The sequence below is a fragment of the Notamacropus eugenii genome, chromosome 5 (assembly GCF_028372415.1).
Source record: "Notamacropus eugenii isolate mMacEug1 chromosome 5, mMacEug1.pri_v2, whole genome shotgun sequence".
In the NCBI taxonomy this organism is placed as follows: Eukaryota; Metazoa; Chordata; class Mammalia; order Diprotodontia; family Macropodidae; genus Notamacropus; species Notamacropus eugenii.
Window position 1 is genome coordinate 458,524,907 of NC_092876.1, and position 14,518 is coordinate 458,539,424.

A 14,518-nucleotide genomic window follows, 5' to 3' on the forward strand; every position below is an offset into this window, starting at 1 on the left:
TATTGGACTGAGTGGCTACATCTTTGACAGTTGATCATCATTACAATGTTACTGTTACTGTGTACAGTGTTCTCCTGGTTCTGTTCACTTCACTTTGCATCAGGCTTTTCTGAAAGCATCCTACTCATCATCTCTTATAACACATTAGTATTCCATCACAATCGTATACCATCGCTTGTTTAGCCATTCCCAATTGATGGACTTCCCCACAATTTCCAATTCTTTGTCACCACAAAAAATGTCTGCTATAAATATTTTTAAATGAGTGTTTTTTCTGATTTCTATAGGATACAGACCTAGTAGTAATTTTGCAAGGTATGCGCAGTTTTGAGGCATTGTTCTCTGGAATTGTTAGACCAGTTCACAACTCCACCAACAGTGCATTAGTGTCCCTAGTTCTCCACATCCCTTCCAACATTTATCATTTTTCTTTTCTGTCATGTTAGCTAATCTGATAGGTGTTGAAGTGTTTTATTTATTTTTTAGAAAATTATTTTATTTGTTTTCAGTTTTTTACAATCACTTCCACATATCTTAGATTTTTTCCCCCTCCTTCCCCCTCTCCCCACTCCCTCCGCAAGATGACATGCAATCTTATATAGGTTCTATACATATATTCACTGTAGTCATGTTGCACAGAAGAATTAAAATGAATGGGAGAAACCATAAAACAAAACATAACACAAGAGAAAATGGTCTGCTTCGTTCTGCGATCCAGTTCCATAGTTCTTTCACTGGATGTGGAAGGCATTTTGCTTCAAGAGTCCATTGCAAATTTTTTAGGTCCTTGCATTTCTGTGAAGGACTAAGTCTACCAGAAAAATTCCTTGCACACTGTGGTTATTGCTCTGTATAAAGTTCTCCTGGTTCTGCTCCTTTCCCTCAGCATCAGTTCATATAAGTCCTTCCAGGCTTCTCTGAAGTCTTCCTGTTGATCGTTTCTCATAACACAATAGTATTCCTTTACATTCATATACCATAATTTGTTCAGCCATTCCCCAATTGATGAGCATCCCTTTGATTTCTAGTTCTTGGTCACTACAAAGAGAGCTGCTATAAATATTTTTGTACATGTGGGACCCTTTCTCATTTTTATGATCTCTTGGGGATATAGTCCTAGTAGCGATATTGCTGGGTCAAAGGGTATGCACATTTTTGTAGCCCTTTGGGCATAGTTCCAAATTGCTCTCCAGAATGGTTGGATCAGCTCACAGCTCCACCCACAATGAGGTAGTTTTCCAACTCTCCCACATCTTCTCCAGCATTGATCATCCTGTTTTGTCATGTTAGCCAATCTGATACGTGCAATGTGGTACCTCAGAGCTGTTTTGATTTGCATCTCTCTAATCAATAGTGGTTTAGAGCATTTTTTCACATGACTATAGATAGCTTTAATTTCTTCCTCTGAAAACTGCCTATTCATATCCTTTGACCATTTATCAATTGGGAAATGACTTGTATTCTTGTAAATTTGACTCTTTTCTCTATATATTTTAGAAATGAGGCCTTTATCACAGACACTAGTTGCAAACATTCTTTCCCAGTTTTCTGCTTTCCTCCTAATCTTGATTGCACTGGGTTTGTTTGTGCAAAAACTTTTTAGTTTAATGTAATCAAAATTATCCATTTTGCATGAAAAATGTTGTTTTAATAAGCAATATTTAGAGCATTTTTTCTTATGAGTATAGATAACTTTAATTTCTTCTGAAAATTGCCTCTTCAGATCCTTGACTATTTATCAATTGGGGAATGGCTCTTATTTTTATGAATCCAACTCCATTCCCTATATATTTGAGAAATGTGCCTCAGTTTCTTCAGCTGTAAAATGAGGTTCATAGTAGTACCTGCCTCCTAGGGTGATAGTGAGGATCAAGTGAGATATTTGTCAAACACAGCACAGAGCCTGGCACAGAGTAAGCGTTTAATGCTTATTTGAGTCCCTACCCTGTAAGATGGATCGAAGTTTGTAACGCACCAATATTATGAACTAAGGAAAACATCGTATATGTACATAGAATAGTCCAGTTAGGCATGAAGGATAAGACTTGAGAGGTAAGGTAGACCTTGAGTGGTAGTCCAAGGAGTCCAGACTTAATTTGGTCATAATACATTTTATAATACATTTCTGTAACACTCAGGTTTTCTAAGCACTGTCCTCATCACGGCAATGCAGCCGCACCATAAATACCATTAGCCCTATTACCCAGATTTGGAAAAAACCAAAACAAACTGAGGCTTAGAATAAAGGAGCTTCCAATAAGTGTTAAATGCCTACTGTGTGCTGGCTTCTCCTCACTCTGGGGATACAAAGACAAGGACACAATAAGTTTTTGCCCTCCAGGAGTTTATACAGTTGAGGGTCAGAAGCAGTATTCACATCCATTCTTCTTTTACTCAAAATCAGTTTTCATTGAAATCTTTTGTGTTTTCATGTCCCCATAATTCCCCTCGGTGCGCTTCCCCCTCTTTCTTCCAGAAAGCAAATATAGAACAAATAATATTTTTAAAGACAAAAGAAAAAGGGGAAACTAGCAAAATTAATTAATACAATGAAAATGTCTGAAATTGTGTGCAGTGTACTGTGGTTGTAGATCTCTCCAGCTCTGCAAAGGAATGTGTCAGGAGTGACTTTACATACCCATCTTTTGAGTCCTGCTTGTTCTTTGTAATCGTGCAATGTTCACTTTGCACTTTTTTGTCCTTCCTTCCATTTACGTTATTGCAATCATTGTGTACGTTATTTTCTTGGCTTTGCTTACTTCATTCTGTATCAGTTCATGTAGATCTTTTCATGCTTCTCTGTACTCATCATATTCCTTCCTTCTTAGACATAGAACATTTCCATTACATTCATTTAGCTATTTCCCCATCAAGAGGCATCTCCTTTGTTTCTGATTCTTTGCTATCACAAAAAGTGATGCTATAAATATTTAGTGCAGATCAAGAATTTCTCCTTATCAGTAGCCTCCTTGGGATATGTCTACTAATAAGTCTGAGTCAAAGGATTTGGACATTTTCATCACTTTACCTTCATAATTTCAAATTGCTTTCCAAAATACTTATATTAATTCAGAGCTCCACCAGCAATGCACTAGAGTACCTAGGGCCCAAAGGCCAAATTCGAAGGGCTTTTGTATAGTTTTTCCATTTTTAAATACAGTTTTTATTTTAAAATGTAAAAACCATTCTTTTCTCTCAAGCTGTACAAGACAGGCTGTAGGTAGGCTAATTTGCTTACCCTTATATTAGTATGTCTACCTTCCTAGAAACTCTCCAACATTGACTATTCCCATCTTTTTTTATCCTTGTAAATTTGCAAGTTATGAGGTGAGGCCTCAGAAATCAGTATTTTGTGACTCTTAATCAAGTACTCTTTACTATTGGAGGGTTTTGAACAGAGGAGTGGATGCCTAAATAAATCATTATTAGCAAGGGCATTAGTGCAGAGAAGAACCCTGGATGGATGGATGGATGGATGGATGAATGGATAATAAAAGATTTAAGTGTTTCCAAGTTTCCAGGTCCTGTGCTTAGCCGAGGATACAAATGAAAGAAAGCAAGACAATCCCTGTCCTTAGTCCCTGCATTGCATTCTCATGCAGGCAGACAATATGTAAGGGGACCAAGAAAATAATGGGAAGAGGACTGGTATGTTATGGAGATGTGATTTGGAAAAGTTTGGGAAGCGAAGTCCAAGTCCTGGTTCTAATCAGGAGGCTCACCTTTCAGAGTCCAGGGTAGTGCCAGATTTAGAGTCTAACATCCTGGTGGAAAGGAGATGAGGGAGTTGATTTTAATTTGGGGAGTCACTATTACGATGTATTTTAGAGTTGACCATTCACCAAGGCTTTGTATTTCCCCAATGAACTTCCGCTAACCAAGGCTATGCTAATACTTCTTTTTTCCTGTTGCCTTTCAAACTATAATGTTGATGAGTTCACTTTAGTAACCAGCTTATGGGAATGTTGAGAAAACTTGAGCTGATATCCCAGCTGCACAGAATAATTACATCTCCTGAGGAATTGGGGGGAGGGAGTGGGGAAGTGATAACAAGCCAAATCCTGAGAGCTAGTGGGTTCTTATAGAAATGGAGCTGTCTCCCTACAGTCCTTTGAGGTGTTCAGCAGAAAATTTTATTAAAAAAATATTGAAAGATGCTTCCTTTTAACATGGGTGGAGTGCTGTGGAGTGGGGAAACTTGAGGGATTTGGGGCTCACTTAGCAGCTTATTCACATTCCACTCCAGCAACCTATATGGGATTCAGTTTCCCCATTTACGCCTCTGCACAAACAGCCTCCTCAAACCTGAGAGCTTTTGGTAACTTAGAAATCATTTACCAACAGCTGTGAGAGCTAACCACCAAAGGAGAAACGAGGGGGCAAAACGGTACCAAACTCTGACTTGGGCCAGGTGTTAAACTAATTCTTCCCCCGTGGGTTGGAAATGGGAATATTTCAGTTTTGTGGAGTGCTCATCTCCACTCAAATAAGGTCTAGTGTTTTCTGAGGAAACCGGGACTTCCCTTTTAACAAGCTTAGGGCCTGAAGTTCTTCCAAACTGTTATATCACGCATACAGTTCCCCTTATGCAATGTTGCTTTGGCCGATGCTTGGACTTTTTTTTTAACAAGGCAGAGGAAAAAATTAAAATGTGGGCCTTTATTTTAGTTGTGTTGAGACAAAGAAGGGAGTTCGTAATTTCTAGTTCACTTGATAATGCTTGGAAATGAGTGAGCCAAGGTGGGGGTGGGGTGATAGACGACTTGCAGGTTCTGAAAAGTCCCGAGGCTTCGTCCAAGGGCATCTCGAAGGCGCTTTTTGATTTTCAAGGTTTGTTTCCTACAGTATTGCATAGGAAGAACTGAGGTTGAGAAAGAACCATAGAAAGTCAGAGGTGGAAGGGACCTAGAGATCATCTAGTCTTACACCTTCATTTTACAGGAGAGGAAACTGAGGCTCAGAGGATTGAAGCCAGCGGGTCATAGGATCATAGATTTAGAATCGGAAGTGGTCTTAAATCTTCAGTCCTTTCACTTTACAGATGAGTGAAGTAAAACCCACAGAGGTCACTTGACTTGCTGAAGGTCACACAGGGTGATGGTGACTTTCTTTTCCTTCTTATACTAAATTCCTGAAGTCTCTTGTCTCTGAAAAGTTAGGAAAGGAATTCTCTTTAGAGGCAGCAACAGAGCAAGAAACATATCCAGATTTTTCCAGCTGCTTCCCTTTCTCCTCTGGCCCTTCAGTATTTACTAACTGAAAGAGGGGATTAGAAGAGTATCCACTACCCTCAGAGCAGTTGGACAGAATTCAAACCCAGGACTTCTGACTGCAGATCTAGTACTTCTTCCATTGTACTATAGCTGATCCCTCAGTCATGAGGAAAGTTTTTTTAAGTCTTTGAGCCCTATAGAAATGTGAACTATCATTACTGTTCTTATTGGGAATCAGAGAAGCAAGACCTAAAAAGATGATGTGACCTTGACAAGGTGACACATAACTTGTTAATGTCGGAGCCATAACTAAAACCCAACTATTCTCCTTCTCATTCAGGTATCTTTCCCCCATTCCATCATAATACCTTCTCTCTGAATATCTTTGTCTGGTTTGTCTAGGGCTCCTGTGGCATGCTAGGTAGGTGTGGTATTGCAACGAGGGCCAATACCCCAGCTCCCTGCTCTTCTAATTCCTCTTTTCCCAGGATGCTTCTGAAATTAACAGAACTTAATTGCCAGATGACTTGCTCAGAAGTCGGTGGTAGGAAATCAGTCATTCCCCTGTGTCCTGGGTGTAGCTCTCACCTGGGTATACTCCACAGAGGCTGATCACTCATCATTAGAAAGTGTTAGAGGTCCTGCTCTCCCCTGTTCTGGGATGCCAGAAGATGTTAGTCGTAGCTTCCTTGGATTCCAGAGGGTCTCTGGTTTTGTTACTCACTCTTACTCTTTAAGAAAAGCAACATTTACGTTTTATAAAGCCCTAAATGTTTCACTCTGAGTACCCACCCCGTGGTGTGGCATAAAGACTATTTCTTGGTCCCTCTTAAAATTTAATTTTGAAAGAATAAAGACCCTAGCTCTGGAATTGGTCTTTGTGTGATTAATTAAGTAGCCAAAAGTTTATCTCCATATTCTTGACTTTAGGAGAAAAATTAGGGTCTAAGTGTGTGTTTCCTTTTCTTATCCACTTTCCTCTCAATACTTTAATTTATATTTTTTATTCCTTATGAGTGCCTGCTACAAAATGTAGGAGCATTGGGTTCTTCTAGCTCTCCCATCTCTCTGCTGGATAGCTTCCTGTTCACCATCCTCTTAACTGCTTGTATGTTTCAGTTTGGGGTTTTGTACGAGAAAACTTCATCATCATTTTCACTTCTCATTTTGGAGACAAAATAATTCTTCTGATTTTGCCTTAAATTAGCCTCTGAGTTGTTGGTGAAAAGATTTCTCAAGTTTTCTGTAGACTGCCGTCTCTTGTCAGATATCCTGATCCTAATTACCATCTCCCTTTGCTCTTTCAACAGGCTTCATTTTTTAGCTTTCTTAAGCCAGTCATGCTGGCAGCTTCTGCTCCGTGGATTTCTCTTCCAAGTGATTCTTGTATTTATTCCTACAATCAGGATAAGCAGCCATTTGTGTTCCTTGGTCTCTTTCCTCAGTATTTTACCCTTCCCTTGATCATGGTAACTCATACATCCATATCCTTTCAAGGTCTACAGTATGTTTTCCTCTTAACAATTCTACGAGGTAGTTAGGTACAAGTATCATTATGACCCTTTTACAGATTAGGAAATTGAGTCACAGATAAACTCGTGCCATGTTTTCCAGTAAGGTCTGGAGCCAGGATAAATCTTAAAATATTCAGCCTACATTATAGGGCTAATGTCACAGATCTGTGTTGAGGAAAGTGCTTAGAAAACCCAAAAGTGCTACCAAAATGTATTATAAGATGTATTATGACTGAATTATGTCCACAGTCCTTGCCCTATCATTTGGGAACCTACATTATAAAGAAAAAATACACTGAATAGAAAACCACCCCACAAAATTTTGTAGTGTTTTTGAAAATAAGTTCTAGAAGTCAGCTACACAGCCTGTTATTTATTAGATGGAAATCACTTAATTAATTTCATGATAAAAAGGAAAACAGATGCATCATTATAATTTTTATTGTACCGTTAGGGTTGGATCTAAGTGAAACATAATTGCTCATTGATGAATACTGAGAAAACTAGAAAGAAAGATGTCAAAAAATAATCATAATAAATAATTATGAGGCAACCCCATACAAAAGAGCATAAAGCCAGTGCTTCGACCCTGAAGGACTTTTAGCCCACTGCCCACAACCAAAGTGATGGAAAAACAGTTAAAACTCACTGTCTTCAGTACTAGTAAGTTAGTGTGAGTATGTAAGTACAAACGGAAGACAGAAGGAGTAACCTTTGTGTGATATTAGCAGACCTTTCTGTAGGAGCTGATATGAGAGCCAGCGTTTGAGTGAAAGGGGAAGGTGCTTGTCTTAGAGGAGCAGGGAAGACATTGGAGGTGGTCAGAATCTGTCCAGGAGCAGAGGCTAAATAAAGGAAGGGAAACTGGATGAGATTTTTTTAGGCTCCTGTACAAAGAAATTCTGCCCCCAACTTCCCCTTAATTAGAAATCAAACCATCAGCTAACACTGTGGATCCTCCAGGACTGCATCAGATTCGTCTGGCAGAGGAACTGAGATAATGTAATGCAAATACAAATGGAGAAAAAAGTATTTCAAAGTTTTTCCCTTGTAATTACCCCCAAAGAATACACACCTTCATCATTATTGAAATTCATATTTTGTGGTGCTCACTCTAGTTCATTCTGAGCATAGATGCAAATCTTGTCCTTGTTAGTTGTTAATTCTGAACTTAGATGCGAACTTTTATTTCCTAAGATCAAATGTAAGAGTGTTTATAGTAGGTTGTTAAAGGGAAGAAGGGGGAAGGGAATAAGCATTTTTATAACACCTGCTATGTGCCAGGCACTGTGTTTAATCCTTACAATAATCTTGCAAAATAGATGCTATTATTATCCCCATTTTACTGAGGCAGAGAACAAGTGACTTGCCCAAGGTCACACAGCTAGTAAATGTCTGAGGCTAGATTTGAATTCAAGTCTTCCAGGCTCGGTGCTCTATCTATCTGTGCACTACCAGCTGTCTAGTAGGAATCCTATTCAGATTCAGTTTCCAAAAGTCCTCCCCTCTACTACAGAAGAGATCAGTTTATCTTGTAACATATAGGTCAACCTCATGAGGCAAGTCTTTTACTTGCCACAGCAGACAGAGACTGCATTATTTACATAGAGATGAGGCAGAAGGTACATTTATAGGAGTGCCATGTAAGAAGTCAGGATATCATCCAATAATCTTTTAAATGGAACAGATAACTTGAGTACTTGGTTTCTGATAAAAAACTCAAGTATAGACAGAGGTAGCCTCGTATTAAGGAAAAAGCTCTGGATTTGGACTAAGAGAGCCTTAGTTCAGACCCTAGTTCTTCTACTTGCCACATCTGTGACCTTGGACAAGTACTTAACCTCTCTTGGCTCCAACTCTCTCACCTCTAAGGTGAATGAACTGGACTGTTTTACTCACACACAGTACCCAACAGGGTGTTTGGGTTCCTGAGATTGCTTGCTTGGGTAATTATATTGTGTTTGACTCTTTGTGACCCTGTAGATCTCTGTCCATGTGATTTTCTTGGCAAATATACTGAAGTGGTTTTCCATTTCCTTCTCTAGTGTAAAACAGAGATTAAGTGACTTGCCCAACCAAGGTCAAACAGCTAGGAAGCTTCTGCAGCTGGATTCGAACTCAGAGCTTCCTGACTCTAAACCCAGAGCTCCATCTGCTGTGCCACTTGCCTGCCTCTGATTATTGCATTCAAAACTTAGTTATAAATATACATGCATACACACATATGTATACATGTGTTTACGCATGCTTACATACATGTTTGTATATGTGTGTACATGTGTGTCTCCTTGATTTACATTTACAGAAAAAAGAACTGGAAAGCCAGAATTTTATTGGTGTAATGACTGAGTGGATACATATACTTGGTCATAACAATGAAGAGAGGGTTGTGTTCCAAGCTTGGCCTTGGAAGGGTGTTCAGAAAATGAACCTTTCTCCCTTCTTTACAGAAGTAGGGGACAGTGGATATGGAATATTATTGTAAATATGGTTAAACATCATTAAAAAATTTGGTTTGCTGAAGTACTTTCCTGCCCTTTTTTAAAAAAAACTTTTATATTAAGGGATGGCTTTCTGGGTATGGGCAAGAAACTGGTGGTAGTAAGGAGAGTAATGTATTTGGAAATGAAGATAATGTAAAAACAGAAGCTATAAATGAAAATGAAATTTTTAAATCTAGGAGCAGCGAGTGATTCAATCAACCTTTAAAATAGAGAGGAGAAAGTTTTCACAGTCATCTAGTCCCTAGGTATCAAATACGTCATCTGTGGATGTGATTGGGAAATAGATAAAAAAAATGATAAAAGTACAGTCGAATGTAGATAATGGCGCCATGTGGTTTTCCAAGTCAGTGTGCTGCCGACAGGATCTTTGCATGTGGGTTAATGCCTGTCTTTTCTCCTTGAACTGGATACCACTGCCCTAGTCCAGCCCCTCACCTAATTCAAGTTTATTCTCTGTGATGTTGCTAGCAGGGAGTTAGGCAGCTTCTCTTTAAACAGAACGTAAAGAGAAGAATGCTACATCTGGAGTCTAAGGACCTGAGTTTGAATCCCTCTGCATACTCAGTGGGATGTTGGGGAGAGTCACTAAACTTCTTTCAGGGCTCAGTTTTCTCATCTCTAAAAAGTAGGGGTTGGATGAGATGACCTGGCCTCAAACCTCTGATGCTCTGAAACAGTGGGGTCAAAGTCAGGTAGAACCAGGGCCCCTCACCCATACACAAGAATCTCTGCAGGCTGCAGATTGACTTGGTTTTTAATGTACTATTATCTATGTTTTATTGGATTTTTATTTCCTAGTTATATTTTAATCTGGCACAAGTTACTCTGTAGAGCGTTGTGGGCTATGTGTTTGATCTCTTTGCTAGAAAACTATGATGATACTTTCAGGGGCTGGGAACTCATCACCTTGGATAGTCCTGACTTTTTAAAGCTATTTTGAGCCTAAATTTGCCTTCTAATAACCTTTACCTGGTCTTCCTGTGCCTGTTCCTCTATGCTCTGCACACCAGGGGCGCTGACCTCTTTGCTGCGCCTTGCACTGAATACTGTGGGTGTTTCCCTTGGCTGTCCCTGAGGCCTGGTGTTGTTTTCCTCCCCATCTCAGCTGCCTGGTTTCCTTGGCTTCCTTCAAATGTCAGATAAAATCCCACCTCCTATAAAAAGCCTTTCCCTTAATCTTAGTGTCTTGCCTTTGAGATTATCCCCAATTTGCCCTATATCTAGTTTGTATATAGTTGTTGGCATTAGACTGTGAGATCCTTGAGGGAAGGCACTCTTTTTGTTGCCTTTCTTTATATTTCTAGCACTTGGCACAGTTCCTGGCACATAGTAGTCTCTTAATAAATGATTGTTGGTTCACCAGCTGTCCTCAGGATCCATTTAGAATGCCTGATCTCCCTAATCCACAGTGAGAGAGAGAGAGAGAGAGAGAGAGAGAGAGAGAGAGAGAGAGAGAGAGAGAGAGAGAGAGAGAGAGAGAGAGAGAGAAGAATATGAAAATAGGAATCTTTTCAGTATGTGTCTCCTAATTCTGTTTCTACCTTTATATGCCTTAGGACTGCATCGATGTAGGCTGGTGGGAAGGAGAACTGAATGGGAGACGGGGAGTGTTTCCAGATAACTTTGTGAAGCTTCTTCCACCTGACTTTGAAAAGGAGGGGAATGTAAGTATTCTTTTTATTTTTTTCGGTTTATAGGCTCTGAAGAGTTGAGATTTTTCTTCTTCTTCTCTAGGAATCCCACTTAGCAAGCTCCCTAGTAATGTCTTTGTCCTTTGTACTGGTTGGCACCTCATCCATGTGTGCAGTTGGCTCTGAAAACCATTCCGTGTCTTCTTGCTCTCTCTGCACCAAGTTCCCATGTAATCTGTTCTAGTCTTTCTTTGTGGGCCCCATTTTTGTTTTCATCTTTGCCTCTTTGATTTCTGTGTTGAAGGACGGTTTGGTTCCATTGAGGTGCCCAATCTTGGATAGGCTGAACGCTGGGTGAATGTCTTTGCTGCAGCTGCTTTCAACATGAAAGGAGAGAATAGATGTGAAAAGACTTTGAAAAGTTAAAATTGCTGTCTCTATAAGTGTGAGGTGATGGTGATATAATGAGGATAACAACCGTACTGGCCAAGTTCAACAGTGAATCATTTCTTCTTCTTGCCCTGTTGGATCCTTATCCATATTTAGCTCTCCATGGAGGAGCTGTTTCTGTTCCAAACTACCCTTCAGTATTGACCATCCTTGCAGTGAGCACAGATGCAGTGTTGGTGAACTGGCCTCCAACCATAACTGTAGTTCTAGTGATTCCTTCTTAACATTTGTAAGGACCAGAGGCTGGCTCTTGTCTGTGCCAGCTAACACAGAGATCCTGTATGCTGTTAGATTGTCCTGGTGTCCAATACTGAAAATCAAATGACAGTCCACAAGCATTTATTAAGTGCTTACTGTGTGCCAGACAGTCCTAGTTTCAGGGGATTATTTGTTGGAAAGACAATCAGATTTTTCTAGTTATTCCCAAACATTTTGCAGAGTATACTGTCTAAATGGACAGTTATTTGGTTAAGGCTACCTCCCTGCAACTGCAGAACTTAACACACAACTCATTATAGTTCAGCATAGTTTATTAAAGTATATTAGACCTGGCTGAACTTAGTATGAGGACAGGGCATGTGAAAACTGCCAAGGCCCCTCTCAGGTCTTTCCAAATGAAGAATGAAGTTCCTGGTGCTCCATAAGGTCTTCAGAATACTGATGCAAATACGAGCATCTGTGTGAGGGAAAGAGGACGTCTTCAACGGCAATGGAAATTGACCAGTCTTACTAATTTACACAGAAAAAAATGCCATTTTTGATGTAATTTTTCACTGTCTTTGAAGATCTACCATTGCTACTTGCCTACAGCACATGTGACTTGAGTTTGTGGACAGATCATTTTGAACTTGTGATTGGTCTGTCAGGCAACTCAACCTTGGCAAACATTCAAGAACCTCGGCACGCCATATGCATGTGGTGACTACCTGGGAAGAACCTATAATAGATAGGCTTCCATAATTAGTCCAAGGATGTCATGCCTTGTATTTATCTCAAGGCATACAGTCTGCCTAGTCAACTCAAGAAGCATTTATTAAGCCTTCACTTAAGAGGCAAAGAACTCTTAGTCTAACAGGAGACAAATAAACAACTGTGCACACACAAGATGGATATAGGATATGTTTAAGATTATCTCAGAGGGAAGGCACTAGCTTTAAGGGGGATTGAGAAAGGCTTCTTGTAGAAGGTGGGATTTTAGTTGAAACTGGAAGTGAGCCAGAGAAGCCCGGAAGGGGATGAGGAGGGAGAAAATTCTGGGCAAGGGGGAGAGCCAGTGAAAATGCCTGGAGCCAGGAGATGGACAGTAAAGAGGCCAGGGACACTGGGTTACAGACTGCATAGAGTGGGGTAAGGTGTCAGAAAACTGGAAAAGTAAAAAGGGCTGACCAGATTACTAGGCACTTATTTGTTCAAGTGCTAGTATTTATTTTGGGAACAATCTTGGAAGAAATTACCATTATCTTAGCGTGGAGTAAGGTAAAGCCTTTTGCAAAAGTTACAAAGAAAAGGGGGGAAAAACCTTGAAATTTATCACACAAATTCAGATTACAGCTGAGAAGACTGCTAACTCAAACTACACATAGAGAGAATTGAAATAAGCCCCATTTCATGCCAGTGTCGCTTCTCCTTAACAAAGAAGTATCCCCCAATGGGGGTTACACTGACAGTCGATTTATGCAGTAAGCAATAAATGGAAGAACTTGGTTCATCATCTAGCATCACTTCTGCAGGTAAAAATTTATATATCCACAGCACTTGGACATGGTTATTTTTAATAACATTTTATTTTTCCTCCATCACATATAAAAACTATTTTTATTTGTTGTTGTTTAAAAGTTTTGAATTCTAAATTCCATCCCCTCCCTGAAATGTGTAAGTTAGTTCTAGGTTATACATGGGCAATCATGTCAGATATTACTTGGACGTGGTTATTAAAATAAGCCACTCGGTCATGAAAAGGCCACCCAGGACAGATGAGCTGGAGTCCACGCTCACCTTTTCTCTCGGTTCTTTATCAGTTAGCCGTTCTCGTCTGCATCTTTCTCTTAGCCATCAGAATGTTTATCTTGGAGAAGGGCCTCGGTTCTCCTTCCTAGAGCATGCCTATCAGTCGCTGACACTCTCAGTTGTGCTTCAGAGTCTGCCAAGTACTTTGCATGGATTATCTCATTTCCTCCTCTTAACATGCAAGTGAATGAGGGGCTACTCTTATTCTCCTTATTACTGGGGCAGCTGGAAAGAGCAACGGATAGAATGTTGAACTTGAAGTCCAGAGGACCTGGGTTCAAATACTGCCTAACTTTATGACTCTCAGCAAGTCATCTGACCTCTCCAAACCTTTTCTCATCTGTAAAGTGGGGATGATAAAACACCTATTTCCTGGGTGGTCGAGAGGATCAAACGAGATAGTATTTGTAAAATACTTTGTAAACCTTAAAGTCCTACATGAATTCTAGCTCTTTTTATTATTGCTGATGAGGGCTCATAGAGAACGGAAGAAAACAATTTATTAAGCTTCTTTTTGTGCTGGGCACTGTGCTAAAAAAAGCTTTCCAAATATTATCTCATTTGTTCCTATCAACAGCCCTGGGAGATAAGTGCTAATATTATCACATTTTATAGTTAAGGAAACTGAGGTAAACAGAGGTTAAGTGATTGATCAAGGTCACACAGCTAGTGTCTGAAATCAAATTTGAACTCAGGTCTTCCTAACTCTAGGCCCAGGGCTCTATCCACTCTATCACTTGGCTGACTTTCATGTAGTTGTGTGTTAGCAGTGAGATTTGAGCCGCAGTCTTGGTTTGGTTTTTTTTGGTGAGGCAATCAGGGTTAAGTGACTTGCCCAGGGTCACACAGCTAGTAAGTATAATGTCTGCGGCCAGACTGGAACTCAAGTCCTCCTGACTTCAGGGCCGTTGCTCTATCCACTGTGCCACTTAGCTGCCCTGATCCCAGTCTTCTTGACTCCAAGTCTGTTTTGTTTTGCCATTCTACCTCTCTAGGACAAAATAGAACAGTGTCACGGTAATGCCACATCCCACCTTTGAAATCCTGCCCATATTTGAGGAGGGCAATAAATTCAGAAAACAAGGCAGAGCATGTCATTAACCAGAAAAAGAGCTCTTCTGCTAAGCAGTAGCCAGTTCCACCTTCTTTAATGAGCACAGCAGAGGGAGTGAATTAAAATCAGTTTAGAGAATTAACTA

General features: G+C 40.0%; 1 protein-coding gene across 7 annotated transcripts in view; it reads left to right on the forward strand.

Annotated features, from left to right (window-relative positions):
• Nucleotides 1–14,518, forward strand: part of SH3KBP1 (SH3 domain containing kinase binding protein 1) — a 415,998-nt gene that overhangs the window by 321,559 nt on the left and 79,921 nt on the right. For all 7 annotated transcript variants that reach the window (XM_072615333.1, XM_072615332.1, XM_072615331.1 and 4 more), the window contains one exon: nt 10,788–10,895. In XM_072615333.1, coding sequence (XP_072471434.1) covers nt 10,788–10,895 — 108 coding nt within the window. The remainder of the gene's footprint in view (nt 1–10,787; nt 10,896–14,518) is intronic.